This window comes from Linepithema humile, chromosome 6 (assembly GCF_040581485.1).
Source record: "Linepithema humile isolate Giens D197 chromosome 6, Lhum_UNIL_v1.0, whole genome shotgun sequence".
Lineage (NCBI taxonomy): Eukaryota > Metazoa > Arthropoda > Insecta > Hymenoptera > Formicidae > Linepithema > Linepithema humile.
In genome coordinates, this window is record NC_090133.1 from 29,610,606 (window position 1) to 29,638,384 (window position 27,779).

The 27,779-nt window shown below is 32.1% G+C and overlaps 2 protein-coding genes across 4 annotated transcripts; one reads left to right on the plus strand and one right to left on the minus strand.

The window, feature by feature from the left end:
• The first annotated feature begins 280 nt into the window (after positions 1–280).
• LOC105671489 (uncharacterized) lies at positions 281–19,863 on the plus strand. Of its 3 annotated transcripts, XM_067357700.1 has the most exons (13): positions 281–730; positions 5,139–7,521; positions 8,354–8,448; positions 8,599–8,728; positions 8,956–9,059; positions 9,349–9,526; positions 10,057–10,300; positions 10,413–10,590; positions 10,683–10,809; positions 10,942–11,115; positions 11,533–11,615; positions 11,950–11,988; positions 13,006–13,218. In XM_067357700.1, the coding sequence occupies exons 2-12, from the start codon at positions 5,356–5,358 to the stop codon at positions 11,969–11,971; spliced, it is 3,501 nt and encodes a 1,166-aa protein (XP_067213801.1). In that variant the 5' UTR covers positions 281–730; positions 5,139–5,355; the 3' UTR covers positions 11,972–11,988; positions 13,006–13,218. The 3 variants fall into 3 exon arrangements, with proteins under 3 accessions (XP_067213801.1, XP_012221136.1, XP_067213800.1); XM_067357699.1 differs by lacking the exon at positions 11,950–11,988 and having other exon boundaries at positions 282–730; positions 13,006–19,863; XM_012365713.2 differs by lacking the exons at positions 11,533–11,615; positions 11,950–11,988; positions 13,006–13,218 and having other exon boundaries at positions 10,657–10,809; positions 10,942–11,101.
• Positions 13,395–27,631, minus strand: LOC105671493 (acyl-CoA:lysophosphatidylglycerol acyltransferase 1-like). The gene is made up of 6 exons (XM_012365719.2): positions 27,114–27,631; positions 26,258–26,475; positions 25,957–26,171; positions 25,582–25,858; positions 24,393–24,544; positions 13,395–24,322 (listed from the first exon to the last, which is right to left on the minus strand). Exons 1-6 carry the CDS (start codon positions 27,224–27,226, stop codon positions 24,086–24,088), a joined length of 1,212 nt encoding a protein of 403 aa, XP_012221142.1. The 5' UTR covers positions 27,227–27,631; the 3' UTR covers positions 13,395–24,085.
• Between the last annotated feature and the right edge of the window lie 148 nt (positions 27,632–27,779).

A 27,779-nucleotide genomic window follows, 5' to 3' on the forward strand; every position in this document is an offset into this window, starting at 1 on the left:
AATATATCATGAAGTAGAAAATAAGAATTAGAAATAATTATTCCGTTCCCTTGTTTGAAGTAAAGTAATTCCAAATTACTCTTCCTAATATTTAATATTTATTCTTATTCCTAATATTTTCTCTATTGTGCGAAGAGTCTTAAGCTTGTATCAAACTATGCCTTAGAGATTAAAATTGCAAATTAAAGATTAGAATTCAACCAATCAAATAATCTCAATCTTAGCCTACTTTGTCCTGATAGGCCGAATTCTAATTCGCAATCTTCTATTTCCATGCATAATCTGATACGGGTTTCATACTGGGCAGTATCAGGGACCTGTATTATCATACTTTCAAGTTAGTCTGACTGAGTCAGTTCTAGTCAGTCCGGTACGGTGCGGTACGGCGGGTGTAATATAGTGAACGGCGAATGCATGGCAAATGACAAACGTGAACCTAATGTAGTTGGCTCAATGCGTAATGACGAGCAATAGCTTGTGTGAGTGCTAGTGCGGGTGCGGTCGTGTAGGCCATACATATTACGTTCAACTGGCTCAATTACGTGCCTGGAGTGTGTTTGCCTTTATAGATTTGACTTGAACATGAGCTAGAAGTTTTCTTCCGAGTGATCAGTTTCTTTCCTAGCTTTTTTTCGCATGTGTTGTCCGAGCTGACAAAATGTGATATTTACAAACGGAGAAAACGGACAGTTCCAGTTCTCTCTGCATTAGAAATCATCGTACTGCTATGGTATGGTAGAATTCCTATAGATTCTATTCTTGTTCTGTTAAAGGGAAAGACACTTATGATTCTTAGACGTATCGATCGTTTTTCTCTTTCTCCCCCCCTCACCCTGCTATATGCATCTATTAATCTATCTCTCTCTGTCTCTATTTCTCTCTCTCTCTCTCTCTCTCTCTCTCTCTATTTGTCTCTCTTTTTCTGTTTGTTTTTATAGTAAAATGTAGTATACGCTAAAGCTTGTATCAATTAATTGCATTTCTACAATTTTTTTTGTAAGTATGATATATATTTAAATTCAGTAACTTAACCGTTTGAGTGCCAAGAAATACCATCGCGCTCCTCACACAAATAATTAATTACGTTTATATTATTATTTTTTATAAACATAAAAAAAACATCGATTTAAAGACGATTACTCAAATGGTACTCTATTTGCTATTGTTGTAAACTTGTTTAATTAAATTCTGTTTCTCTATTTATAGTTGTATAAAATTGAAAGAGAAAATTATATAAACTGGAAGAGAGTGATATTAAGAATTAATTAAATGGTTATTGTGAGAAATAATGGAATCTTATTATACGCAATGATACATTTGAAACATATGATAGGATATATGTACGTATCTAGAAAGATATTATAATTATTTTACAATTGTAACTAATAGTTATATTATTTGTCTTACCTTTGTTTGAATACATTAATTTATTGTTGCTACTTACAATTTTGTCAACTAACTGTATTAAGAAGTTGTAATATTTCTTTTCAGTAATAATATTACTAAAAATAATTTTGTATCTAATTACAATCATTTGGGCAGCAGTGTGTTTATTTATTTAGCTCTGTGTCTGCGATCATTTTTCAAATAATATTCATGTTAGATTTCAGTTCAAATCATGTTAGATTTTAATTCAACTTAATAATAAACGTCAAACATAAAAGGCACACTAAAAAAAACGAGTTGATTTTGGAATTTCCAAAATGTTTCCCAACATGCTTGGTACACATGGTTGCAATTAGATTGGAGTATCTTATGTCAAATCAACCGCTATTCTTGCAAGATTTCAGTTTTTGATTATTATTTATTCCGGTCACCTTAAAACATTTATGAGATAGAGAAATCCAATCATCAGAATCTATAGAATCTGGGGAGATATTTTTCAACAAAAATCTAAGTTTTATACCGATAGTAAAGCCATCTATAAAATGGCATCTCCGTTACTTGCTACTCTCACTATTAAAAATCAAATTCGGACAAAATTAAGTGCTAATTTATTGCTAATTTATTGCCCTAATGTGGAATTTATTGCTCTAATGAATTCGCAGGAAATTAACATTGAAACATTTTATATTTATTGCTTTCGAGATATTCTAGTCCCGAATTTATTGCTTAATATTTATGTTAAAAAATAGACTTGTACCGGTGTTAAGTTAAAGTACGTTAAATTGATTGACTGCTTTATCGATTTTGATTTTTAAATTAAAATGTTTTGAGAATTTATTGTGCTTGATATATTTAAAAACGGTATTTTTCGATTTGCGATATAAATTGAAAAATAATAGAGAATCTGCACGCATAATGTATCTGACATAGCTATTATTATTACTTAAATATATATATTGTTACTTAAATATATTACTTAAATATATTACTTAAATATTATTACTTAAATATTGAGTAATATAATTCGGAACTAGGATATTTTGAGAATCAATAATAAATATCGGAAGTATTTTAACATAAAAGTCGAAAACTAGCATCATCACATCTATTATCTGTATTTCTTAACTTAACCCTTTCGTTACGGTCGTCTCTACCGCGAAACGCATTGCACAGTACAGCTGTATAAGGCTGTGCGCATATTTCGTAGAACAAAACGACTATGTACTTAATTAATTAATAATTAATTTATTTAAAAATAAATAATTGTTATATGTAAATTTTGATTAAAAAAACGAGATGAATTTTTGCATCAATTTTTGCATCAATTTTTGCATTTTAACGTCAAAATATATTGTATGCTTATTATCTCAAAGTATGAGCACTATAATTTTGTATGCGTCGAGCAACTATAATCGCTCGTTGTATCCAGTGGTCGTTTCTCGGCGAGCGACTGCAATCGTCCATAATAATGAATAATAACGAAAGAGTCAAATTCAATTTTTGGCCATCTTTTTGCAGAATGTCAGAGCAAAAAGAATAGCATAAAATTCTAATACATTTTTTTTTTTAATTTACTTTTTTAGACATGTTTTTCGAAAGTTGGGGTGCCAACTTGATATGTTTTGATAGCTGCAATTGTAACCAATATTACATTACTATATATTAATTAAATTGTTTTTCTTTACAATGATTTATGAATTCTGTGTGATGTTATTTTGTTGCACAAACGAGAAATAACATCGAACAGAATCAATTAGTTTTCTTAAAGCTCACGAGCTACGAGCTACCAATTACGGCATTAGACATTTAACTCCACGACACTACGGCGAGAACACGTCGGTACAGACTGCCCGAGGTATCAAGACGGTTTTACGGATCTTTTATTCTCTTTGCTTGCGATTAGTCGCATTCTTAACGCGATCCGCTTCTTCGAGAACTGTCTACTTCTTTCGGTCCATTGGAAATAAGCACATTTAATTACGCATTCATTCTAATGCAACACAGTGTTGTAATAAATAGCTTGTACAAAATTATTTGTGACAGGTGTATTTGCGAATTAACACAAATTTAAAAGTTTGATTAGATTCGATACACTATAAGATTTCTTTTACTCTATGCACTATAAGATTTTCTTTTCTTTGAAAAAAAAGGCAAGAAAAGCTGACGGAAAAGTTGATTCTTTCAGCGTATTCGCACGGGCTACGCGATCACGCGGTCTCATTGCCAAATATGGTTGGCCGCGGTATTCTTAGCACTGGTCGAGCGCAAACGACACTCGACGAAGTCGCCCGACGGAGCATACCTCTCGTCATCGTCGTCGTTCTCTTCGTCGCCTTCATTTTCCTTCTTGTCGTTTATAGTCATTGTTATCACCATCATTACTATTACACTATCGTCTCATCTCTCGGTACTTCTCACTAAAGAATAAACTAAAACGAACCTATATACACAAGTAACAAGGCGACGCATGTACAAGTATGGAAGTTTCAAAGCTAACTCACAAAGTTAAAATTAAATTCATGGCAAAACATAGAGTATAGAGTATAGAGAATAGAGTAGAGAAAAATAAATGGTAAAAGTTAATTACAGCTTCGCAAATAAAACAAAGCCAATATAAAGCAAAAGAAACTAAAATTTAAAGGGAGAGAGTGAGAAAATGGAAGGAGAATGGAAAAAAGGAAAGAGAAAAATAAAGATACGTCAATATTGATTGCCGGAAAATAAGAATGCCATCACGTTTGGTGGTAATATGGGCAATTCTTTTTATATCCATACTTGTCGATCGATTAATGACGTACATGGAACCTTCGTGCGATAGTGATCGACGATATTCTTTAAACTTTTTTTTTATCGTTTCGCACACGCGCGATGCTGGCGATATCGTTGCTAAGCAGAGAAGCGACTGATCTGTCGCGATATATGAGCCCTTTTACACCAATTAGACCATAATTAATCATCGATCATCGAGAACACTAATGAGATTATTAGAGTCGACAGTGGTGGTCGAAATATAGTATAGGATACGAAATATATCAATATGTATGTAGCTTGTCTATAAATAATCTTTTCTGTATCGGATTGCATACAAAGGATTATGATGTCTTGAAATATTATAATATATAAATAATATTTTTGTGCAATATATTTGCTAATCTTACGCATTGTTTCAGTTAAATCGATTGACCTAATTGATATTTAACGAATGGAAAAAACGTAAACAAGTAATATGTAAAATAAGCGATAAAACAAAATTTATATCTGTCCAGAAGGACAAGTTCAATTTCTTTTATTCAGGAGTCAAAATTGAAAGTATGTGCTGTACATGCCGCAGGCATGTAAAGCTGGCACTCCAAAACTGGTTGCCATCTGGCATGCAAAACATAAATCTGGACGGTTCTCATTAACGATTTCTTTCAATTTGTCGATCGAGTTGGGTGCAGAATTTGTTAAAATCAGTCGTTTGATTATGCGAGAGAAATTCATGACATAATACACAATACCCTTCAAATTCCATCATACGCCGAGTATCATCTTCTTCGGATAAAGATCGACCTTTGCAGTCGTATTTGGTAGCTTATCTCGCTTGTGTCAAAAAATTTAACCCTACAAACAGTTTAGAAAAAGACTTTGTAACAAAAATAGAAATAGTCTAGACGGCGACGATGATGATGACTTGCTCAAAAATTTCAATATCTCTGACTTTGATCTCTCTTTTGTAACTCATTTATTGATTTTGATTAATATTGTTTCAGATCGCCACTTCAGTTCTGCGAACCACATCTTGAACACGTCGGGCATCGTTTCTTTCAACACGCTATTTAAAAAATTCCTAAATAATAATATTAACAATCACGGCAATAAGTATAAGAGAGACAAAAGCAAAAGGCGAGAAAACAAAGCGAGATACGGAAAAGAAAAAACGATGATGGATCACGTATTGAAAAATTATAGGAAAGTTTGGCCTGAAATATGCCAGCGATAGCAGTAACACTTGAACAATCTTCAAGAACATCGTCGACTGAAACAGCGGAACAGTGTCAATCTTTGTCATCATTGTTATCTTCATCCTGGGGTCACCGGGTATACGCAACCCGACGTGATCTCTTTGTGTCAGCGATCATCGATCCGTATTCCAGCAGAGCAGTGCACCATTTGGATTTAAATGCATGCTTCGCGAACGAGTTACATTTGGAACAAAATTTAGTAGATTGTCAAACAATTCATTTTAGTTATGCAATTCCAATTAACGTCGTACCGATTCGTGAGAGTCCCAAGCTGGTCAAATTGGTGTTAGATCAGTCCGTTGAGTTAAACGGTCAGGCGGTGAACTTTTTACTAGACCGTCATCCGCAACTACATCGACGACATCTCCATGATATGGCTGCCACTGCAAAGCATGATCTACGTCAGAAATTTCCCGCGGATACGTCCACTTCCGGTGAGGAAGATATTGCCGCAATTGCCAAGCAGATTAGCGATCACGCAGAGGCGATTTATCAGACGTGGAAGAGTCGTGGATTAGCACCGACAGAGATCTTAACTTGCCACAGCAACGCAACGGCTGTTGATAAATTTGGCAGCGCATTGACACCTTGTAATTTGCCCGCTGTCGGGAATACCATCGCTGTGAACAACATTGGTAGTAAGATGTTACCATCTCTTGGATGTTCTTCTCCGACAACAGTAGATATACTCACCCAAACGCCAAATTTAGACAATGGTAATCTTGAAAAACTAGTCAACAACTTTGTAGTAGAAGATAAAGCTAGAATAGCTGCTTTCAAGCAAAGATCGCCGTCAAAGCCATTACCGTCTTCCATACAATTTGCCTTGCAGAAATTTGAGAGAAATTCCATGCAACAGCAGCAGGTGGCTGGTTCTATGAAAAACGATACAATTACGACCGATAATCCAAAAAAATTGACAAATGTTTTGTTATCTCCTATCTCGTCGTTTCCGAACAAACCGTCGCAAATAGTAAAGCCCCAAATTACCGCGAAGACGCCCAGCTCTCATCATTGTGACATCCTTCTGGAAACAATTGAGACCACTTTTCCAGCTGATCTGACACCTTCTAAAAGAGCGACACAGCAAAGGAGACCTACTAGTACATTAATCGCGACATCGCCCATCAGTTCTTCGTTAAATATCGATTCGTTGCACTCGACGAGTTCGGGGCTGACAACGTGGCCATTGAAAAACAAACTAAACGATACCAAAAGAATTACAGACGTTTCTCGTACACCAGTTAAAACAACCCAGCAAGAGGATGCGGCACAAGTTTTACCAGCAAAAGATGAAAAGAGATCGATCGTGACAAAAACAAATTCGAGATGCGCGTATCTGGACGAAGTCGCGCGGGAGGAAGAAAGATTGATAAACGCGTTGAAAACAGGTGCCGTCATCACAGAGGAACCCGAAAGAACGGCTATACGCAATAGACAAAAACCGGCCATCAAGCGCGAGAAACCGAAAGTTGAATCGGTCAAGCAAATTATTATTGGAAGCCATAATTCTCATAGAACTAGCTCAATAGTATCTAGCTCTGCAATATCCAGTTCGCCAGCGAGTGCATCCAATAGCGCCGTCATCGTAAGTCATATTCCGTTAGTTAACGAATCGAAGTCGCTCAGCAAGGATGATTTATCGACTATGTCAGCGGTGGATTACGCTAAGGTTAGATACCAAGCTGCTCAACAGAATCCTCCTACACAGCAGAGGCTCGAGGAACAACGGGCTTCCAGTCATTCGTACAATTCAACCACAGAGCAATTGGTTTCTAGCGCAAAAACAAAATTTGAAATGGAGATACAAAAGGATAAGGACATTAAGGATTCAGACAAGGATTCGGTGACGTCTAAATGGGGACCGAGAATCACTCCTTTGCGGCCACGTCTCGAGCAAACAGTACCTCATCCGGAATTGACTAACCAACAGAAACAGCATATAAGAGCAGCGGCCGCGGCGACAATGGGCAACAATCCTGTGAGACCATTTCTTACCAGGGGTTCTGTGGCAGAGCGCGTACTTATCTTTGAGAAATGCCCGAGCGAATTGCTATTGGACAAGCGTGGTCCACGGCAACCGGCCATTAACATGTGGAGAAGTGGCCACGAGGTGCAGAGCAAAGCTCAGGTAATTTCTTCCCGACTTTAACTTTTCAAAAATAAAAAAAATAGTCATTTATTTTTTTTTTTGAATTTTTATATTTTTTACATTATTAGTAGAATGCGATGTTTATGGAAGAAAGTTATCTTTATTATCCCACTAATCCGTAGAGAGGTGGATAAGCTTGCATTGATATAAACATTACGTGGATATGCATATTGCTCGAGTATAGCTTATGGAAAGTTTCCCAATTGAAATCATTCAGAGACGTCTGATTTGATGTAACTATTTTTTTAACGATTGTTTTTAAATTCAAATATAATGACTGATCTAAAACTGGTTGCCAATCTACATCCAATCTTCTTACTCTATAGATAATAGTTTTGAGAATGTTTTAATTTTAATAATAAAATAAAGAAGAGGAAAAAAAGAAATTTTTTTTCATCTATTTCTATCTTGATGTTTTGGTATTTGATATTGTGTAAAGATTTCTCATGGTAACATGCCGTTATCGAATCGCTACGTGAATCGCTACGTGAATCGAGTAAGAGCAATCATGTAACAATTGTGATGTAATCTATCGTAAGACACTGAGGTGCGGCGATGCATTAATCGCCTCTTTGCATTCTTCGAAATCTTCCTACGATGTCTGGTAATAGAATGTCTGCGCATGTCCTTGATTTGAGTTATAACAAACCCGTGAAATGTGAGTCTTAAAAAAGATATCTCACACATTCTTATTATTTCTCGCTCAATTCAGCATCGATTGTAGCCAGTAACAGTAGTTTACAGATAGATATTATACTTTTTTTCTTTGGGTAAAACTTTTTGAAATATAAATTGTATCGCTTTTTTTTAGACTTATACGAGAGAAAAGACTCAACAAAAGAATTTGCCGCCACATACAACTTTACAGAGACAGGTCAAAGCCAATAGAAATGTTTACATACCGAGGTTTGTATACATTGTATCACATGGAATATGACAAGCATCTTGTCCTGATTTGATTGAGTTAATTTCACAAATAGCAGATAAATTATCGATTTTTAAAATAATGTATTCTGTTCTTTTTTTATTTTATTTATTTATTTTTTTTTTTTGCAGATTTTATTTTCCTGGAGGAAAGCCAGTTCCTCTCTCACAATTGGAAATGACCGTCTCGAAGATTACCGCAGCCTTTCAAAGTTTATCGAATTGTCGTGCTACTCGCGTGCAATTTTGTACCATCACAAAGGTTAGAATTTTCCCGATCGTTACCTTCAATAACTCATGTTAGAGTAAGAAAAATAATATTATATTGTTAATACAATACACGGTACATCAACATAATATTCTTCTATTGTTTATAATTGTATAATAAATATGTAATACAAGGGAAAGTCAAAAGACTTTTTTGAAGGGTCTGATTCTTATTTTGTATATCCTGCAAATTATATCGTACCTATTTTGTTATTTGTGCAGGCTTGTGACTTGCCCTTATATTGGAAAGTACCGCTTTTCTTAGCGGCGGACGGTGAACAGAAAGGATACGTCGAGATGAATGCTTTCTTGGAATTTTGGAAAGAGTAAGATATAGAACGCAATGTTTATATTTCTTATTCGAAATATTGTACACAAGCGACAATGTATACATATATAAATACTTTTTCTCAATTATGATAAAATTACGAAATGTGCTAGTTGCGATAAGTAAATTCAATATTTCTTCTTTACAGTTAAAGCGGAAATTAGATGGAAATTAGATTTTATTTCATAAAATCGTGGATCTACGTCTACCTATAATCGTGGTGCATGTTTTATTTGAATAACTTTTGTAATAAATTCAATTGGCAATTCATATTATTACTGTTACAGACTAACAACTACTCATCACGATGCAGCTAGTAAATTTGTCAGAATTGTCACTCGAGCACTTCGGAGCAATATCCTTCCAGAGGATTTAATTCCACTCGTACAGGACGTAGTGGAAACGCATCCAGGATTGACATTTTTAAAAGAAGCTACGGAATTCCATTCCCGTTATGTGCACACGGTTTGTACGGAATAACTGTTTCATCTCTCCGATCAAAATTTTTTCAACTAAACTACCTACGGCTTTTAGCTTGACAATTATATTGATCCGCAAAAGTAGACATTTCTTTTTATTATCTGGAAAAAAAGGAGCTTTTCATAGGTTTTTGTGCACTAAATACGAATCCAATTTAAAAAAATGTACATTACATCGAAATTTTGAAAAAATCAAACAAAAATGTGTCCAAAACAAATTTTTTAAATTAATTAATTTATGATGTCATTTATGTTTATCTTATGTCATGACATTTTCAAGACTTTAATATCAACTTGAAGACCACAAAAAAATGGAAATATTTGAATGTTGAATAATTTTTTTAGAGCGATAAGAAACAAGACTGAAAACATACACCTAACATATTTTTTTATTCACATCTAGTACATCTAAATTTTTGAGAATTTGATCGCGCTCGTTAATGAAAACCTTGCAAATTACCCGTGTGTAAATTATGGATCAGATTAATCGTTGACGGACACTTGTGAAAATTGTAGGTGATTGCCAGGATATTTTATTGCGTGAACCGAAATTGGAGCGGCAAGATTTCAGTCGCGGAATTAAGAAGGAGCAATCTGCTGGCAGTGATCGCCGTGCTTGAACACGAGGAAGATATCAATCAAGTCACCGCCTACTTTAGCTATGAACATTTCTATGTGATATATTGCAAATTCTGGGAGTTGGATCGCGATCACGACCTTTTCATAGATAAAATGGATTTAACAAGGCACAACGATCATGGTGAGGAAGCATGTTTCGCACTTGAATATATCGTTATACATACATATATACATCAATATAACTAATTTAAGGCGAGTCTTTAACACATTTTGATACATTAAATTATCTTCAGCGTTATCGACCCGAATGATCGAAAGGATATTTAGCGGTGCTGTAACAAGAGGTAGTAGGATAAAGGGCAGTAATAATACGCAACAACCAGAAGATAAGATGAGTTATACGGAGTTTGTGTGGTTTCTTCTCAGCGAAGAAGATAAAAATCATCCAACTGCTATTGAATATTGGTTTAGGTAATTATTTCGCGTCGATCATACGAAAGACAGTAGAACTTACAAGTTGTGCCGTTTGCCTTTTAGTACGTGTTATAATTTTTCGTCGATAGATGCATGGATCTCGATGGCGATGGTTATTTGTCGATGTACGAGTTGGAATACTTTTATGAAGAGCAATTACATCGAATGGAAGCGATTGGTCTGGAAACATTGCCTTTCGAAGACTGCCTTTGTCAGGTAACATGAGAATTATAGAGGCTTACATATCGATAATGGAATTCTAAATTGTTGATACTATACGAATTGAATATGTCGGGAAGCGTGATAAGCGCGATACACAAAGTAATGGAAGAATATAATGTGTCTCAGATGTTGGATATGATTCATCCGGCAACACCAGGCAAAATATCATTAAGCGACTTGAAAAATTGTAAAATGACGTCCATTTTCTTTGATACTTTCTTCAATCTGGAAAAGTACCTGGATCACGAACAAAGGGATCCTTTTGCCTCGACGAGAGATCACGATGTTGATGGTCACGAGGTGCGTAATCCTTATTAATTTTATTATTTTCCAACATCTGTAAATTTGATTTAATAAATTTAATTTAGCGCTATATCAACATCAGACATATACCACTTTTGTTTTTGATTATGAGGCATTTCGAAAATCATGATTAAAAATTGTATTTACACTTTTCGACTATGCATACACACTGTCTTGCGTGGAGTTTATTATTCGAGAAAAAACAACTTTCTGTAATTTTTACAAATCATCCAGATTCAATTTTATGCACCGGTACAACGAAATTGACGGAAGATCTGTATGCGTATTACTATTATAGAAGTAACTTTATAATGCGTTTTATTAGTACAAGTTAATAATAATAATAATAATAATAATAATAATAAAAAAAAAAAAAAAAAAAAAAAATATATATATATATATATATTTTTGCAGCTCTCTGATTGGGATCGGTTTGCAGCGGAAGAGTATGAATTATTGGTTGCTGAAGAAAATGGCAGTGAACAACAAGAACAAATGTAAGTATCAACATACATCTCAAAAACAAAAACTGTCATAAATCTGTCAGTTTCAAATCGCAATTAAAACATTGCAACTAAACTTTACGTTTGATGCGTAGTGCGCAATCAAAAAAGTGGCTATATAATCCAATATACTATAACTTTTCTTGTGTAAATTTTTCAATGTTACACGTAATATTCGTAGTACCTACATATTACGCACGATTGCAGTTTGATAATCGTTGCACATATATATTATAGTATTATAGATAAGCAGATATTTAATATTTTACGGCAACTGACGTACTTTCTTTTTATCACGATTATAATGACAATGGTACATTTTTTGCAGGCTGTGTGATGATGATATGTAACCATCATCTACAGCTCAGTAAGTAAAGAATAAAAAAGCATGGGGAAAAAATGCATGTATTCGCATAAATTAACACTAGTTAATTAATATTTAAGCTCATTTTACATTTATTTCATGGGTTGTTTAATGAAAATTTCATTTTCTTTTCATGTTAAGAAAAATACATAATCCTCTCTTAAAAAAGCACTAGAACTGCGATACATTGAAATCTTATATTCTAAAGAAAAAAATGGTCAAAAATGTTAAAATGAACATTTTATTTAATTTTGGACACTGGAATTTTATACTATAAGGTTTGATCGACTTAGTATTTTAAAATTCACATTTTCTTTACTATGACGCATTGGAATCTTATACCTTAAACAAAAAAATGGTCTATAGAAAGGTCTATTCAGCTGATATTAACAAATTCATTATTATAAAGAATTGTTTTAAGTTTTTACATAAATTTTATAATTAATTAATTTCTCTTATTGTCAATATATGTGCCGATAATTATATAGACTATATATAATTATTAACGTATAGATAAAACGTAAATCTTAAATTTTATTTTAATCAGTTGTATTTCTCTTTTATATTACATTTGATATTTTTAATGCTGAATTAAGCGTGTATAGTGCGCACAATGTTATATTTCTAGTTTTATTAAAATGAACCGAGTTGAAGTAGAAATCTCTGAAGCACCTCCACTTTTAAAATAAACGCATGCAGTATTTAATATTCTCCTCGAAACAATTTATCTTCCACATGTGCTACTTTCTTATTTATTTGCCATACTTTCAGATCCATTTACATTATAATGGATCACTTTGCATATAAGAGAAAGAAGTAATAGTATTACCATAGATATGATGTAAAACCAGTAGTAACATTTATTCATTTTCTTGAGCAAAAAAATTGTTTTGATCTATAATAAAGTATTTCCAAATTTATATTTATTTTTCTCATTCTTACTTGTAAATTATTAGATTGAGCATTTAACTTTGAGACATCATGTATCCTTAATATTTCATCAATGTTTTTTTTTCACAGGTCGCACAGTAATGTGTCATCAAAGTTATTGTCAAATGTGGACATCTTAATGGACAACTCGGTGAATATGATCAAAGATGTAAATTTATTAGTGAATTCACCGGATGCTTGTGTGCAACAACAACTGAGATATGACAACAGTGGCAATAGCGACGATTACGCCGACAGCGACGATTAACTTCTCGACAAATTTTATTCGATAACACAATAGAAGGAAGAATTACGAAATAAGAGAACTTGCGAAAACCTAAGGCAAGAATTCTTCAGAATTTATTAATCATTTTTTACGTACGTTATGAATATTGTTAATGTTTTTCCAGTACTAATAGAACCGTGCCGAATATCTTTTTTCGCATTGTTTCTATCTCATAAAACTATACCGTTCAATCTTTCTTTTTTTTTTTTTTTTTTTTTTTAAGAGTGATGTAACATCTCTTATATTCCGTTTTATTTTGAAAAAATGGGATATTTCTTCATCAATATACACTGGTTTAATAGATTACAAAATACATTCGGTATCAGGTACGCCTTAAGACACAAGTCCAGTGCTGCGTACGCCTTGAGTACGCCCTAAATGTGCGTACTTGAAGTATTAAGGCGTGTGCATCTGACACAGAGTGTTCAAGAATACATATAGTACAAATAGATTATATAGATGTCGAAATGTGTAGTAATATAGCTTATATACATTTATAAAGATGGTTTAGAAATAGGGATCTGACCACTGCTACTCCAATCATGTGATATATAGAGTGCTGTTTGATGCGCACAGCATACGTTGCATATATGCCAGGTTGTAAGTAAAGCATTATGTCGCTCGAATCGAATTTTCTTCATCATCATAGAAATTGTTTTGTCGGGATACGATTTTAATAAATGTTGAAATTTACTAACATGCTCTTAGATATTTGCAACATTATCAGTTCGGATAATCTATAATTAGAAATACTTTTATACAAGTCATAACTGCAATAAGTTGTTTCTCAATAATAATATATGGTAAAATATACATACACTATGCACTTTGTAAGTACACATTTATATTTGAGAGTAACAATTGACAGAAACTGAGTGAGAGGGCGGGAGAAAAAAAGGAGGAGGAAGAGAGAGGGAGGGGGGAGAAAGGGCGGGGGGGGGGTAAATTATTTTATATAATAATATATCTTCTGTAGAGATTGTAAGGCTGCAACAAACAGGAAAGGTTCATTAATATGTACACTTGTATATCATGCAGGAAACGTTTTGGATTAATTAAAATGATGAAAACATACGCAGTATAATCCTCGAGCAGTACAGCAAGAGAAGCGGATTATTTTCTCATAAATTTTCACGTTTTCTCCATACTGTGTGCTATTACCATATCAGATCTTTTATGTAGTATAACTGAACATATATAAGAACGTAACGCGTATAGAAATATTTCGAATAAAAATATTTAAAAAATGCTTCAGGCAAAAGTTGCGAGAACAGGAAAAAAAGATATTCATATTGGTCATTTCATCAGAAAATCGCTGAATCGATTGGCAATATTAATTTTTACAATTTTACAAAGTGTATCAATGCACCTACAAAATGTAATGAAATTTTTTTTAACAATTTTTTATATCTTTTACATTAATCGATTTCTCTCGTTATTTCACGTATAAAAATATGAAGATAACGGAATTAAAAAGCATATTAGGTATTTCATGTTTTATATAAAAAATATTATGATAAAATGCAAAATATATCAAGAAGTTCTCAACGAAAAAGAATTTAATTATGCTATTTTATATATATTTTCTATATTTCGACATTAGCTACAAGAATATGCAATAAAAAATTTTTTATTAAAGTTTCTATTAAAAAATTCCAAGATAATCTTCATATAATCTTAATGCTTCCATCCAACGTCAACTTGTAACACCAATTTCTTTTTTCCTTAAAACTAAGCAACGTTTACCCGAAACATTTTCTTGAAGAGTGCTTTTCTTTTTGTATACATTTGTATATATTTCAGATTAACATATAAAATGAAACATCCTGTACGCGCGTAGCATTTGTATGTATGTTTACTGAGCTATAAGTCCTATACATTTAACGACAGAAAGATGGTTATAAAATTATTAATATTTTTGTTTCCTAGTCACATGTTTACGCAATTATATCAGATGTCAATAATGCATTTTCATTTCAAGATTTCTCAGGCTGTACGCGTTGTATCTAAATGTTTGTGCATCAGGACTATGCTTCATAGTTTCGCATCTTTAAACAATTGACATTCAAAGATTAAAAATATAGCTAAAATATTAACAATAACTAATATAGCAATAGAATTTTTTATCAGTAATCATGATGTAGAAACCTAGATATGATATGTATGACTCGAAAAGTCTTAAACCGAAATGTTGACGTCTGGTGTATATTAAGGGTGAACGATCATAAATACTATATAAGGAATGAAATTTTAAATCTCCATTTATATATATATATATATATATATATATGTATATATATATATAATAAACATTTTACACACAGTGTTGTAATTGCACATGCTGTATCTGATTTAAATTTCACTAGACGGTAAATTTTGCTCTCTATCTTTAGTGATTAACCGAAAGTCAGTTCAAATATATATATGCATAAGAATCAGAATATAAGTTATACAATACCTAGCGCGTATATCTATTTTAAGTTCATATATAAGCGGGAATTATAATAAAATAATATTAATTTGTTATATGTATTTATGATGTATATTCGCGACTTTGATTTAATTTAGTGTCAGAATTCTACGTTTAAAGTTTGACTCATATGAGAGTCCAACAGGTAGATTTATAGTAAATATCTTACAGTTACAATAACAAAAATAATCGGCATGCAAACAATGATTGGCATTGCAATGTTTTAAGTTTATATATAAATACAAAGTAACGCAAACCGTTAATAGAGCATTATTTAAAAAATGATTAACAATAATATTTAAGATCAAATAGTTTTCACTATTGTTTTATCGCGTAAGAATTATATGTAACATTTCTTTTTTATTACTGTAGAGTCATTGTTATGTTGTATCGTTGTACTATACTGTTGCATTAACTTTAGATTTCTTTATAAAAAAGATGACATATACAGCCAAAGAAGCGACATGTTTTCATAAGCGCACCGCGCGAAAGGTTAACTGAGTATAATACGATATTTCTAAATGGTAAATTGTAAAATGATAGAAGTATTAAAAAATATGCACTATCTTTATTCATATTGATATTTATTTAAAAAGTCAATGGTTATTCTTTTAAACAAATGAATAAAATTTCATTAAATATTGATGTTTCGTTGATTAGACTGCAAATAGTACTTAAATAACGTAAATAAAAATTAATGCAAGATGGATATTGATGATTGTGCGCGCGCGTATTTTAAGTTTTTAATTTTTGTTATTTTAAGATGTTCTCTCGTACAGGCACTTCCCATATAGCACAAAACTCTTTTCTTACATTGTAATACAATGTTGTAATATTGCAATCTCACAGCACAAGTTTTTTTCCAATCAATATCACAATTACGTCTGTGAAATATTGGAATAAAAATATATGAGATTGATTATCTTCTCTTTTTCTACATAACACAATACATATAATATAATGTTATATAATTTTACAAAATAATTTATTACAATTAATATATATTTGTCATTTGCTTCTAAATATACTAGAAATTGAAGTCGCGTGCATACGGTTTATATGAGCTTTGGAATAGATAAAAGCTTCTTCATTCTTAACTGCTATTTTTAATCACTTGTGCTAATTTGTACTGAATTGACATGCATACATTGCTGATATAAAAGCTTAATAGAAATGATTTCGATGGTTAGTCTGCAATGCATTTCTTTATTTCTTTAGATAGGTTGGTCTCGCGCATCTACTAATCACTTACCAGCACAAGTGGCAATTAATCAATTGAAACTATGTAATTTGAACTTTTCCTCTTATTCTATTCTTCTACTATTTACATTTACTAATCACATGACCATATGAGCATGCTTGAAATGAAATGTTGCAAATGACAAATTCATTCTTTGCAATATTGCAATCTTGCAATCTTGCAATAAAATATTTCTGCAATTTTTCTGTGCTATACGGTTTCATACACGCAATGTTCTACGATTTAAATCGCAAAGACCACTTGGTTATATATAATATATATAAATTACTTTCATATATCTCTTCTAGATACATTTAATCGTATTTCTTTATCTAGTCCAAATATGTAATATACGAAATATACCCAAATAATGGAATCAAATATCTCATTTTTCAAAGGATTTAACAGATACAGAGTACGAAATGCGTGTAATGTTAATTCCGCTAATAGTAGTAGATATAGAATCATTTAATCGATAATTTTAACATCGATATTTGCTACAGATTATTAAATTTATGATTGTGCTTGTTGTATTATCTATGTCGTTGTTATACGCATATGCAAATTGATGTAGAACAAATGGCGTTATATTATATTTATGGAGAAATTGATTTTATTAAGTACCGATAATAAGCTGTTAAATTGCATTCGTTTTGCATTACATTTATATATTTTTATGTGCGTTGTAATAAATCACTCTTGTAAAATAACCAAAAAAAATGTCGATTTTAAAATGACGAATAAAATAAAGACGCGGGGAACTACCTGTTTTATTCTGTATGGTGCGCAAATTGCTTTCGAATCTACTGTACATGCGCAGTTTTGGAATGCGCTTTTGGAGATGATTGTTAAGTGAAATTTATATGTACATAAATAGAAAAAAATATTTTATAATTTTATGTTAGAAAAATGAAGCACTATATGGAGTATAGCAAAAACCGTGATACATATGAATATAGGGTGTTTTTCTTGTTAAAAAATGCACATTAATATGTGTGGAATTTTTTTCTTATGAAACTATGCTTTTAAGAAAGACAACTTCAAATTCCGTTGAGTGCTTGTATCTATTATACGAATTAGTAAACATTATGAGTTACTACTTCTCTGTATTTGTGTTCTTAAACACTGTTGTTTAAACTATGACTATCTATCTATCGATCAAATTTATCTATCAGTTTGTGTCAAATCTTGTCACTGACTGATTATGATTATTGCTAAGAATTTGCGTACTTATTGTTAACAGTTTTTGACATAATACATTCTCTTCAATATTACCTCTTTGCCGAACATGGTTACAATTTTTGTCAAGTGTTGTGAAAATTATTCTCAGCGAGTGTTTGCTCCGTTCTCTTATTCGCCTATTAGGATGCCAATTATTCAAATATGATTGACTGTAGTAACGAACTGCAGCATGTGTCTACATTGTTTTCTTGAACAAAATTTTTATGATCATTATGAAAAAAAACCTGCGAATGCTTGAGGCTTTTAATTTCTCATTGGAGGCATATCAAGTTGTAATATCAAAGCGAGAAATTGCTAAAAATCATGTATATTTTTCTCTTGCACTGTACATTAAGATAAATTAGTTTTTTTTGCATGTACCATCACTAGCATTCGGTAACATAGATTAGTGTAAAATATGCTTTAACCAGGAATCTTAAGCACTCGCTATATAGCGTTGCATAATAGTACATAACGCAAACAACGTTAACTTATTCGTATTGCCACAATAGCTAAAAGAAATTAGTTACCCGCCGCTTCTCAAATTCTTGAGCTATGTGCAATTAACATTTCGACAAGTATATGATGTCTGTTCGGAAACTTGCTGAACTTTTAAAATAGCTCGCTAATGCATCGATTTAGCGGAGCGCGGCAAACGTTGCTGCCTAAGGGCGATTTGCTTTGCACAAACTATATCATTCGATCTTGCTTGGTTATACTGTTGCGTTTCTTTTAATAAGCATGTGTTTGATTCAACCGTTTGACTCAACCAAAGTTCTACCCTCGTGTGAATCGTTTTCACCATTCATAGCTTCATTCTGAATATTATTTTCAACATTTCAAATGTTTCAGTGAAAGATTTTTCTAGTTTCATATAGAATTTTATACGAATTCGTTGCTTGCAAAGAGAATTCATTTATTTCGAGAAAAATCATAATACATGTTAAACATATGTTCACAAAAAAGAAACGCAGCACAAGCTAGATAAAACTACTACGGTTTGTGCGACATAGTTGGCCAAACTCACCTCTAGACAGCAGCGCTTGCCGTATCTAAGTGGACACAGGCTATTTTGAAAGTTGGAGAATTTTCTTGCAAACGTCGTATAACAACCGCGATTTTATATTGCGATTAAATATTGTCGCGCCACAAAGGTCATTTTATAGAAAAAGAGTTTCAGTCTTTGTTCTATTAAACGTAATTTGATAAATGCCACTGTGAAAAATGCTTATATTAAATGCCAATATTTTATCGTGAAAAAATTTTAACATCGCATAGTAAGACATATACACTGAAATTTATTGTGCAGCAAAATAATTTTGTTATCCAAAGACGTAATTTAATGATAAGGTATTGTTTTATCTCCAACAGTATATTAAGCTTCCTTATTACAATTACACTCGATATATTGCGTATATACTGCGTATTACAGTAGTTTCTTTTTTCAATATTACTTACATGTTTTTGTTAAAACGAAAAAAGTAAGGACAATAACGAGTAATACTCGATTGTTAACGTATGTAACCACGTCCTCGATTGTTGTATTTATTGATATCCTTTTAACAATTTAACGAGTTATCAATTCCTACCTGTTGGTTCATAGATCTTGTTTAAATTAATTATTCATATTTCTTCCATTTGAAAACAATTATATGTATAACATACATGCATATGTACACATCAGTATGTAAAATACACATGAATAAACTATTGTATATTTTCGTGTTTTTATTTGATGTCTATTATATCGACTTTCTTTTAATTGTGTATCTACAAACTTATTTGTCACTGTATGAATAATCGAGAATATTTTACAAATCACTAGAACATAACATTGCGCGCTCTACACGCGCTCAATTTATCATTAAAAATATCAAATATAGTATAAAAGGAAAATACAATACCGATCAAAATAAAAGTGAAAATTTACGTTTTATCACGTTTAATTCGACAAATCACACGTTAATAGTTATATCTGCCGGCAAATATTGGCAATAAGAGAAATTAATTAATTATTAAATTTATGTAAGAACTTGAAACATTTCTTTAGAATAATCAACTTGTCCGATATCAGTTGAATAACAGATTCTAGACCATTTCTTTTTTTAAGATATAAAATTTCAATGCATCGCAATAAAGAAGATGCACATTCTCAAGTTCTAGGTCTACCAAATGTTATAATGTAAAATTAAAATAAAACAAAAATGAATAAAATGTACATTGTAACATTAATGTACATTTTGTTCATCTTGATCTAGAATGTTATAATGTCATAACATTTGTTAGAACATTAGGTTAGAACTTTGGAATGTACATCTTCTTTATTGCGATTCATTGAAATTTTATATTTTAAGCAAAAAAATGGTGTAAAAATAGTTCTAGAATTTTAGAATTAAGAATAAGATTTCAATGCTGTATTCAATCACTGTAAAGTTTTAAGCCTACCAAATGCTATGATATAAGATTTTAAGGAATAGAAATAAATAACATGTACATTTTAACATTAATATACATTTCATTCACTTTTATAGTTTAGAATCTTATATCATGGCATTTGGCAGGTATGGAACTTTGCTATGATGCATTGAAATCTTATATCGTAAAAAAAGAAGTATGTATATATATAGCCCAACATTTAGCCATCGGTTTCTTTTCTGATTTTTAACGTTCTATCGTATGATAAATTCATATAGCATTTATAATATAATATTATAATAACAAAGTATTTATATAATCTTTAAATGTTTTGTTTTAAAACAAATATGTAAGTTGAAAAAAAAAAGATCTTTCATCATTATATGATAAGATTCAATAGAGATGATGTATGGGTTGATAAATGATAATAGAGGAATATAAATACACTACGATTGCATAATTATTTACACAAGTAATAAAATAAAAATTACATATGCTATGCTTTTATAAATAAAATTTTTACTTGAGAACTTTTTAAGAAAATGTGACACAAGCGGACTGCACTGACAAGAGTTTATGTTATTTACGGGAAAATTCATATATGTATTCGAATCTGAGAATATAAATATATGTGCAATCATTTAACATTTTACATCTTTCCATACGTCTCGTCACTCACACACGCGTGCGCGCGCGCGCGCATCGATAGAAATGCAAATTATTGTTATAAAATTTCTAATGTGATGCTAAAAAATGAAAAAAGCAAAAAGTAAAAGAGAAGACTTTTTTTAAAAAGTTTATGTTTATAAACTTTTTAAAAAATGTTTATGTATATAATTCTTCAAATATTCCTTTACTTTTTTATTTTCTCTGGTATGTTTATAGGATGGACTTTTTTATCTTGAAAAATACTCTTTACTATCTTATCACAAGTAAATGAATAGTTCTACACTGTAAAAAAATTCGATAAATTTACGCAATTAAGATGTAAAAATTACGTGATAAATAATGGAAATATAACTAAGTAAATAGTATAAAATTTATGAAATTATGTAAATTTACATTATATATTTAGTAAATTTCCGTTATTTATCGTGTAATTTTTACATCTTGGTTGTGTAAATTTACCGATTTGTTTACAATGTATGAGAAGATTCGATTACTATTCTGTGTATGACAAAAGGAATTCTCCTCTTTGTTATAATCCATCATATATACATATACGTCATACGTACATATACATCATATATACACATATGTATATATGATGGATATATATATACACACACACACACACACACACACGCGCACACACACACACATGTATAGGATGTCCATAAGGTTGAGAGCAATTTATACAGTGTGTTCTTCTACTGTTATAATTTAACAAATTAAATTTGTTGCATGTACCGTAAAGATACTTAAAACTTTTTTCACCTACTGGACTTCATTAACACACTATAAATTTGCTCCCAACCTTTACGAACACCCTTTATATATATGTACGGTATTCAATCATTCAGTTACATCACACACGCATAGCGCGTCTCTATTTCTTATTTATTTCTATAGAAAAAATTTTATAAATCGATACGCTACTCTACACGTCGCGATCTCATTTTATATAGAACTTTTATTATCTTATAATCGACTTATATTAGAAAATATGCACGCGAAATGCGAAATATTACAAAGATCTTGTTACTAGGTGCGCAACTAAGTTTCCGGGTTTCACACATGAATGGCGCTAACGATACATGTAGTCGATATACATGTCTAAAGTTGTGTTTTTTTATTAACTTGGACATCTGTCAACAATAACCAGTTATAATACCAACACATATCGCAACGCAAAAATTTTTTTTCTAACAATAAAGATGTCGAGTTTTGTGCCAACTAAACAGCATTTGCGGGAAGCTTTGCTTTTCTGCTTCAACTTGAAAGAAAATGCAGCTGAAGCAGGTCGTTTGCTTAAGAAAGCCTACGGCAAACATGCACCATCGAAAACTACCTGTAAAGATTGGTTTAAACGCTTCAGAAGTGGCGATTTCGACACTGAGGACAAGGAGCGCTCCGGAAGACCAAAAACATTTGAGGACGCCGATCTGCAAGCGTTATTGGATGAAAATGATACGCAAACACAAGACAACAACAACTGATAAATTTGAACCATGCATTGCTCGAAAAACGGCCAGAATGGGACACGAGACACGAACGAGTAATATTGCAGCACGACAACGCTCCGTGCCATCGCACTTCCATCGTCCAGGACACCATCAAAACGCTGAAATGGGATCTGCTACCGCACCCGCTGTATTCACCAGACCTGGCCCCTTCCGATTATCACTTGTTCCGGTCGATGGCGCATGGCTTGGCTGGGCTACACTTGGCCAATTTCGAAGAAGTGCAGAATTGGTTGGATGAATGGTTTCGATTCAAAGACGCGTCGTTTTATCGTCGCGGTATTCATGTATTGCCAGAGAGATGGCAAAAATGTGTAGCTAGCGAGGGACGATATTTTGAATAAACCGTTTTTTGTATTTCTCTTGAAATTTTCCATTTTGCATTGATAAAAAAAACCCGGAAACTTAGTTGCGCACCTAGTATATACTGCCAGGCTCCAGATACATGTGCGAATAAGTGCACGAATATATCCGTATGTCATAAGTAAAGATAATAAAAATTAATACAAATCATCATTTTTAAATTCGTTTAGCTAAAAAAATAAAATTGGTTAATGTTTATTATGTAACGTAGAATAGGATTGTGCGAATTAATGGCCATAAAATCGTATACTATTGATGAATAATCTAAGCGCCATATTCATATAGAAGCTTCTTGAATAATTTTATACTGTCTCAATAAAAGAGATCATATAACATTCGATATTATAGGTACCGAGTTCAGATATTTATTTCCAATTCGTGCGTGCATGCATGCGTGTGTGCACGAGTGTGTGCTGCATCTAAATTTACAATTAAATATTTTTATATATCATACAATATCCAAAGTGAAGAAATTATAAATCAGTAATTATAAATCACTGATGATTTCGTTCTACGATTTTTCCATCACCAAATTAAAAAATGCACAGATATATTGATTTGTGAAATCAACTTTGTTATGGAACCTATATTTTGTATAGTATAGAGGATACATGGCACGATAAAAATAATTTTGAAAACACGCCGCAGATATTAAAATCACAAAAGTGGGTTATTTTTAATGATATTTAATATATTTTACTACTAAATATAAAATGTGTTTGATATTTCGAGACCAAGTTTAAGATAACATTATACGTTTTATATATAGAATAACACAAGCCGTAAATACACCCGTGCTTCCAACTCTGTTGCATTAAATAAAAATATATGTCATAGATGATATTTTTATAATTAGTTGAGTTTGGTGATTCGCACATTCGTTAAAGTTGCTCGTACAGACATCAAAATGATTGTTTAAGGCAAGAATATCTTATTTCGTTACTCTGCAATTTCCTTCTATAACCGAATCGTCGTGCGTCGTATAAAATATCTCACCAAAAGCAAGATAGCACGTACGCAAGCATGCTATAATGTATATAACTAGAAGTTATGAAAAATAAATGAAGGACTAGGAATCTCAGTGGATCCTGATGTACTTTGGAACTTCCTCTAGTCGAACCATTTGGCCCGAGAAATGTTCCATGTTTATAAAAATGTTCCAAGAGTGTTTCTTTTTCTACCCATCTGTCGTATAACCATTTGGATAATTGTTCTGGCTCGCGAGGAACCTACGAATATCGCGCTGTACAATAATGCACAATTGTGCGAAGACATTATACCTCACATTAAGTTACTTACCACTGAACTAGGGAAAAGTCGATAGAATAACACAGTCTCGCACGGAGGTCTCGAACCAGTTACAATAGTAGGTAAGTCAAGCGGCTTACCTTGAGGATACGCTATCGTTATATCAAGAACCCAACTAATTTCTGGTTTAGCTACTGTCATATCTGTAAATATTGAATATCACATATAATATTTACTGCTCGCTTTACTTCACTCGCAACAATTACGTTAAAATTTGCATATAATTTGAAAGCATCAATATATTGTAAATCAACCCTTTTTCAATGAAATTATAGTCAAACTTCAATATTAATATGTTTTTTCAATTTTCTTCAATATCCTTCTTCAGCTGATTTCCATTATTTTATGTTTACTTGACCGTGTGATCACATTAGAGTGAGAAAAAGCAAATAAAAGACAGAAGATATTATGCGACGAATTTTAATATTCATCCATAATAACAGAAGATATCAAAGAAAAGAAACCTATAATCCGTAATAATGAATATTTTCCTCATTATTTCTCTTTACATACTGCATGGTATCTTCTATTTTTATTCGTTATTTCACTCTAACGATAAGACAAACGTAAAGTAGTGAAAGAATAGCGTAAGAAGAGAAGCGGAAAACAAAACATTTTCTTTAAATCGCCGGCTTTAATCTTGTTTCTAATATCCTATTTTATTTGCAAATATACGCCTGTTCTATTATTCAGAATGAGAGTACGCGCTATCTGGATATTATTAGGAGTAAGGAAAGCTTGATCAAAAAGAAAATCCATCGAATCGCGCTTTATCAATAACTAATGTTCGCTCCTTTTTGAACATATCGTTGTTACCCACGTTCATATACAACCTATTTTAATCTTTTAATGCATCATTACTATATGCGCGTAATCTATGGAAATAACTTCAACAAGTTTTGTTTTCTTCTGATCACACAAAAACCGAACCACACAGACCTTTGTTTTTCCTTGATGCATACTGATAATGATGAAATCGACGTCACTCAAAACGCGAAAAACAAGAATATAAACGAAACAACAAAAACGTGTGTGTATTCATTAATAAGGTCTGTGCATGCAAAGTTTCATCAGTGTGATTAATTTAGAGACCGAGAAATAGACACACTTTCTTGAAACTTTTTGTAAAACGATTTAATATATAATATTGAATGAGTTTTAATACGAAATGTAGTCTTACTTGGTCGACTATTTAATTGTTGATCCTGCGTGATATCTCTTCTCGGTACCGGTCCAAGAGTGTCAAATATCGTTTGCATGGCACCTACTCTCGGCAGAGTCACATTCTCAAGAATAGGCAAATTATTTTTCTTGGCGTATTTTTGCGAGGTCTCCCGTCTTTTGCATAGAAAGCCTCCTTCTGGGAAGAGTACCATCCACTTTCTATCTCGTGGTATGTAAGATTCTTTAAGATGTTTTTCTAATTGTTTTAAACTTTCTTCCCTTCGTTTACGACCCTGTAGTTATCTAATATATAATGGCTGAAGATAATGGGCAATAATGGACCTATCCTTGAATTCTTTAATACATTCTCAAGAAGCAAATTCATACTTACCGATACGATGAAAAAATCTTGATGTAATATAGAAACTATTCCAAAATTGGTAAATTTGAATATTCTGTCCATTATCCACATTAAATTGGGCAAAACATTTGCCTTAGCGTTAAACGTTGTCATTAATATAGGAACATCACCAGTGCTCTGATGATTCGCTATAACTAATGTTTTTTCACTTATGATCTCCTGTATGTCATCACCTTGTTCTATTACTAATAAACAACAAACATAAATATTATCTTTAGATCTACTTATTGGTTATTCTTTCTCAATTTGTATTTGCATCGCTTGTACTTACTGTCGTAACCTGCAGACCAAGTCCACATAGACACCATTGCCAACAACCAATGAAAAAATAGACCTTCGATTCGCCAGTACACTTGGGGTTGATATACTTTTACAGGAAACAATAACATCATCCATACCACATATGTAGGTATGCAATAGACATTGTTTAATATCACAAATACTGTCCGAATGACACATTTCAATAAAGTCACTGTATTGCTGATTATCCTGCAAGATGTACTTTTATCCAAATTTTTTCCCCGTCTTGAATATTCTTTTACAAATTGTTTATTTGATTACAACAAAAAGATTATGGTTATTAGATCATGCAAATTTCAACTAAACTCAGATGCTTCAAGTGCTTTTATATATATAATTTGAGTGTCAATAAACTGATGAGGATGAGGTTGACTGCATATTAAACACCTTATAAAATCCTTAATTATAGCCAGAAGATTATGCAAGCCAATCTAGAAGACCCCATATATACAAATAATGTGCATGGATCTTTATATTCGAAATAAGATATGTAATTATGAAAGTATTGGTTTTAAAAGCTATGTTCATTAAGAGCTTTTTTCCATATTTTTACGAATGCTATCTGCTCTCAAAATCTATTACCTTTTTTTAAACACATACACTCATACACACAATACTTTCTCCTTTCTCCTTTCTCCTTCTTTACTCACTTTATACACAATGTAAGGTTAAGACAACACGTTTTTCACGAAGCATACAAATATCTTTGTATGCGATATTTACATAAAAACTGATCTCGCACATTATTTAGCAATTTGAAAATATATAACAAATGGTACAATTGTAAAAGATCATGCGATATATACGAGAGAATGTACAAATGTTACCTGACAAAAGTAGAAGCGGCAGAAGTGGAGTCAGTCATTTTTAAGAGCCACCATCCGTTGCAAGAAATCGAAAGAATTTCATACACTTTTTCTCCACCATAGCATTTTTTCATATGCGACTTATATAATCAGGAATTGTCGAATGACACTCACAGCTGTAATTGTTTACACATCAAGAACTACTGCAACGCTGACATAAGTATCTGCGGAATTCAATGATCGCGTTCGATCGATGTTCTCCACTACGATCTTTTCGTCTCAGACGCTTTGCTTGCTAATTACAGTATAAAAACAAGCAGAAACAGTCAGCAATTTATGTATACTTCTCGTCTGCCGCCAATTAGGTCTTAAATAGTTTTTTCTCATTGAGGAAATATTATATTATTCATCGCTTTAGCTATACTTTCGTTCCACAGTATGCAAATCATCATAGTATACGTAACTTACTATAATGGCGGTTTGATTCGGTTCGACTCGACTTGGTTCGGCTCGGTTCGGGTCGGCTCACGACGTGTTTCGTCTCAACTTGATTGATACTAATTAATACTTTAGAGCTCGCAACAATGTTACTTTCAAATGTAATAATAACATTACTTAATATTATCGTTTTTTTTGCAAATAATGTAATAAAGATGACCGTTAAGTGTTAATATATACTTTGCATTC

Excerpts from the sequence above, each read along its gene's own strand:
- LOC105671489 (XM_067357699.1), top strand. The coding sequence starts at position 5,356 with ATGCCAGCGATAGCAGTAACACTTGAACAATCTTCAAGAACATCGTCG. Across the intron at positions 8,449-8,598 it reads AGAAATGTTTACATACCGAG|ATTTTATTTTCCTGGAGGAA; the intron begins GTTTGTATACAT and ends TTTTTTTTGCAG. Across the intron at positions 9,060-9,348 it reads TTCTTGGAATTTTGGAAAGA|ACTAACAACTACTCATCACG; the intron begins GTAAGATATAGA and ends TTACTGTTACAG.
- LOC105671493 (XM_012365719.2), bottom strand. The coding sequence starts at position 27,226 with ATGAAAAAATGCTATGGTGGAGAAAAAGTGTATGAAATTCTTTCGATT. Across the intron at positions 26,476-27,113 it reads GCCGCTTCTACTTTTGTCAG|GATAATCAGCAATACAGTGA; the intron begins GTAACATTTGTA and ends TACATCTTGCAG. Across the intron at positions 26,172-26,257 it reads TTGGTCTGCAGGTTACGACA|TAATAGAACAAGGTGATGAC; the intron begins GTAAGTACAAGC and ends GTTGTTTATTAG.